At 50.4% G+C, this 4,670-nt stretch overlaps 1 protein-coding gene across 1 annotated transcript; it reads right to left on the bottom strand.

Moving 5' to 3' along the window:
- Nucleotides 1–1,259: 1,259 nt before the first annotated feature.
- Nucleotides 1,260–3,672, bottom strand: LOC116858170 (glutamine synthetase). Its single transcript, XM_032842822.1, has one exon. The coding sequence runs from the start codon at nt 3,547–3,549 to the stop codon at nt 2,428–2,430; it is 1,122 nt and encodes a 373-aa protein (XP_032698713.1). The 5' UTR covers nt 3,550–3,672; the 3' UTR covers nt 1,260–2,427.
- Between the last annotated feature and the right edge of the window lie 998 nt (nt 3,673–4,670).

Raw genomic sequence — 4,670 nt, 5'->3', positions numbered from 1 at the left:
GGTCCCCAAATACTGAGTCTTATCTTGGAGTCCTAGAGTGGCTGAGAGCAGCTTCTGATTACGTTTGTTCTGACATCCACCCAGCACTGCAAGCAAAGTCTGGAGACTCACTCTGGGTCAGCCTGGGTCTTAAGCCCACCACTCAATCAATATTCATAGGGAGATGACATGGATTGTTTGGCTTAACCTAGCTTTCTTATTCTGTTCTTAAAGCTAGGAATGTAGTTCCCTTCCCCTGCCCAAATGGAGTTCAGGTAAGTGGGTAGGCATAACGAATCCTGGAAGAACAACCAATATAGGTAATGACTTATGAATCCTGTTTCATATGACCTCTGCATCCTAGTGTCAGGGATTTAATGGATAAAGATACAGAAGTCTGAGAAACTTCTGTCTCAGAAAAATTCATTTGAGTGAGGAATGACCTTGCTTGTTTGGGATCAACAAGCTTGTTATGTGTTACTTATGGTAAAGGTTAATAAAGGCAATAGAAGACCCCCAAATGCAGCAGCTTAAGCAAGACGATATTTATTTTTCTCATTCTACAGAGCTAGATATTGCACAGCTGGGAGGTGGCTCTGGCATCCTCACAATTCTTCCATTTCTGAGTTGAAGGTGGCTGTTGCCATACTCGCCTCTCAGTAGGGAAGGGAAAGGGCAAAGGGAAAGGCATGTCCATACTTTTCATGACACTGCCTAAGTGGCACACATTCCTCTCATTCAGTTCCCATTGACTATTATACAATCACAAACCCGTAACTAGCTGCCAGAAACGTGGGAAGATGGAGTCTAGTTGGGTGGCCAAATGCCCACCTGAAACTTTTAGGGAGACAACTTGTCCTTACCATGGTTCAGGCATGAGATTCTGGTGTCACTCTTCCAAGTACTTGTCCTGCCTGATCCTGAACCACAAGTCAGCTGCCTTCCCCCGCGGACTTGTGTCTCAGGTTGGAGCCGAAGTGCTCACCATTGGTTAGGTCTTCTTTTTTTTTTTTTTTTTTTTTTTGGGAGGGACCAAGGTGGGGTTTGCTTTTTATTATAAAAGAAAAAGAAACTCCTCAGAAATCTGAACAAAGGGAAGGAGAATCTCACACTCAGAGAATCAACACCAGGACACAAAACGACCCGTGTTCTGACTCCAGGCTGTCCCCGTCTCCTCAGAGAGCGGAGATGGGAAGGGGACCGTTGAAGCCAACAAGCCATTCTGTCAAAAGAAAGAGACTCAGAAACCCTACGAGCAGGATTAAAATCTAAACTTCTGGTTTTGCTTTTTAAAAAATTTTAATATATCAAAAGGCCTGCTTTAGTGACATGCTAGTCCCACCAGAAAATAATCCCAATCACCCCTTGTCAGTAACATGCTCAAGTTGACCAGCCAACTCTTATTTCTAAATCCGTGTGGGCATGTGTGTCTTTTAAACCAAAGCTGCGGGGCTCAGGTGAGCGCTCCTTCCACAACGTGCCTGCACCTGTCAACCCGACCAGGTGTCCACCCCCACCTCCGGAAGAGTGGGCAGAGGACATAGGACCCTACAGTGACAGCAAGGGAACAGCAAAGGGCCCCAGAGAGCCAGCTTTGCAAGCACTGCCTCCCTCACCCCCACTCAAGAAGAGATCCCTTATTTCCAACCAGACTATTTGTCTCCAGTTTGGCTCCCCGGTGACCAGAATGTTCTTCTTCCTTTAGAAAAAAAACACACATATCTGCACACCCATATATATAATTTTTTTTGTTTTTACATTTAAATATAAAAATACTACTCTGCTTTGTGTTATAAATGAAGGACCAAGCAGTTAAGAACTTTTTCTTCTAAGGTAGGTCAATCCATCCTTATGCTGAGCTTGTCTTCAGGGGAGGGCCATTTTGGCCTGGGTGAGGGAAGCCCTGTACCAGGAGGACGGGGGTGCATTTACTGCCTGGCTCTCTCCTAAGTCTCACTTTTAATAGAAAGTTGGTTATAACCTGACACCAAGAGGAACTCCCCACCAAGAGGGGGAAATCCTAACCTAACCCCAGAGTAAGTAAGTAACCCCCCCTCCCCCAACACTCAGCTAGCTGGAAGAAAGAGCCCTCCCCCTCCCTTCACAAACACTATGCTCTGTCCGGATCGCTACGCCTACTGGACAAACACACCTGATTAACTGCAAACAGTGGTTATGCCTCCCCACCCCCTCCCCACTAAGGTACTAGACAGCATCAGTGACAGGGAAAAAAAGATGGGGGGCGGGGGTGTAAAAAGATTAAGAACCTGACCCCTCTATCCTGGCCAAAGGAAGCAAAGAGATATTAACTGGGCATGAGGAATAAAAAAAGACCTTGATATTCCGCCCTTTGAGTTACAGCTATTAGGACGGTCGAGAGAGGGGCAAACATGAAGGCAGGATGGAGAGAGAATGAGGAGGGGTTTGACGGCTGCAAGTCTAGTCCACTTAGTTTTTGTACTGGAAGGGTTCGTCGCCAGTTTCATTGAGAAGACATGTGCGGATGAGGGCTTCTGTCACGGAAAAGGGGTCACAGTTGGCAGAGGGGCGACGGTCTTCAAAGTAACCCTTCTTCTCCTGGCCGACAGTCCGGGGAATGCGGATGCTAGCCCCACGGTTGGCCACGCCGGCGGAGAAGTCGTTGATGTTGGACGTTTCGTGGAATCCGGTCAGGCGCCGGGCGTTATCCAGGCCCCCCTTGGGGTCGTAGGCTCGGATGTGGTAGTGGTGCCGCTTGCTCAGTTTCTCGATGGACTCCTCAATGTACTTCAGACCGTTCTCTTCGCGCATGGCCTTGGTGCTGAAGTTGGTGTGGCAGCCCGCACCGTTCCAGTTCCCAGGAATGGGCTTAGGGTCAAAGGTTGCTATCACTCCAAAGTCTTCACATACACGATGCAAGATGAAACGGGCCACCCAGAGATGATCTCCCATGTCGATTCCTTCGCAAGGTCCTATCTGGAATTCCCACTGGGCAGGCATGACCTCAGCATTTGTCCCAGCAATCTTGATGCCAGCGTACAAGCAGGCTCGGTAGTGAGCCTCCACGATATCTCTCCCATAGGCTTTGTCTGCTCCCACGCCACAGTAGTATGGACCTTGGGGCCCAGGGAAGCCGTTGGAAGGCCAACCAAAAGGGTGCCCATCTGTGCCCATGAGAGTATACTCCTGCTCCATTCCAAACCAAGGATGCTGATTGCTCACCATGTCCATTATCCGTTTACAGGTATGCCTCAAATTGGTCTCTGCAGGTTTCCGGTTGTACTTGAAGACTTCACAGAACACCAGCTTGTTGGGGTCCTTGCGGAAAGGGTCCCGAAACATGGCAACGGGGACGAGATACATGTCACTGTTGGAGCCTTCGGACTGAAAGGTACTAGAGCCATCAAAATTCCACTCAGGCAACTCTTCTATACACTTGGGCTCACTGTCCAAGGTCCGGGTCTTGCAACGCAATCCTTCTCCCGTCCCGTCAATCCAAATATACATAGCTTGCACTTTCTCGCCCTGAGGCAGGGACATGTACAACTGCTTGATGCCTTTGTTCAGGTGGGAGCTCGCGGAGGTGGCCATGGTGGACGTTGTTCTGCTGGGCGGCGAGCAGGCGGCGGGACGGGCAGGCCTCGAGAGCGAGATGAGGTGAGGAGAGGAGGCCGGCGTGCTGCTCAGAAGCTCCCCTCTTCGCCCATTCTCGGCTCTCTGGTTAGGTCTTCTGACAGAGGAAGGCACTGAAAAGGGAGAGCTGCTGTTACTGGCTTAATTTGCTACCGTCCTTCGCCTGAATTTTACACCACAGCTCTGGACACCGTACGGGAGGAGCCCCCAGAACCATACCCACCCATCAAGTGGCCTCTCCCGTGTTCCGGGATCCTTGTCTAACCATCATCTTATCCTAGCAGTAAGCTCATCACACACTGACCGCATCTCTCTGGTAGTGCTACACATACCACCTCTCTAACCAACCTCCTCCTCCGAGTAGGTAGCTTTTTCTTCCCCGCTCCTTACATTTTTTACTTTAAAAGAAAGTGACTTCAAGTACCGGTCCAGCTCTGATAAGGCCCGCGATTCCAGAAGAGCTCGGAAAAAGGCCCCACGCAAATGACAGGAAAACGCGAAGGAATTAACGAAGCCCCGTCAGTTCGAGCTCCTGGAGAGCACTCGCTCTGCTCTGCCCAAAGAGGCGTTTCAGCGCCCGCTAGCTGGAGTCTGCGCCTTCCACTTCTGGAGCTGCCTGGCCTGCAGGCTGGGACGACTTCGTTCGGAGGCATGAGGATGAGCGATTTCCACAAGTGCACGCTTGCTCTCACCAGAAGAAGCAGAAAGGGGGACGGAGGGATGCGACCTACAGTATCAACCGTGACGCCAAACAGTTCAGTCTCAACAGCAGGAGGTATCGCCAGCTTCCGCAATACCAATAATTAACGCGAGAAAACTTGCTATCGCGAGATCAAAACCAGGGGGCTAAGCCAAACATATCAGTCTCACTACGCAAGCGCAATTTTGCCAACACTCGCCCCGCCCATCCTTCGTACGCGTGTATTGGTGCAACCTCCAGACGCCTAGGGAGGACCAGCCTTACAGGCGCGCGCTCTCGTTTCCTCCTCCCCTTGTCAATTCTTCAACTTCACTTCCGGCTCCCCACTTCCGGTCCTTCCCATTTGTCCTTCCGACAGAAAAATAGGCGGTGCGGTCGC

Source organism: Lontra canadensis, unplaced genomic scaffold (assembly GCF_010015895.1).
Source record: "Lontra canadensis isolate GAN:19392208 unplaced genomic scaffold, GSC_riverotter_1.0 scaffold133, whole genome shotgun sequence".
Lineage (NCBI taxonomy): Eukaryota > Metazoa > Chordata > Mammalia > Carnivora > Mustelidae > Lontra > Lontra canadensis.
The sequence above is the reverse complement of the archived record's forward strand: the minus strand, read 5'-3'. Positions and strand labels throughout refer to the sequence as shown.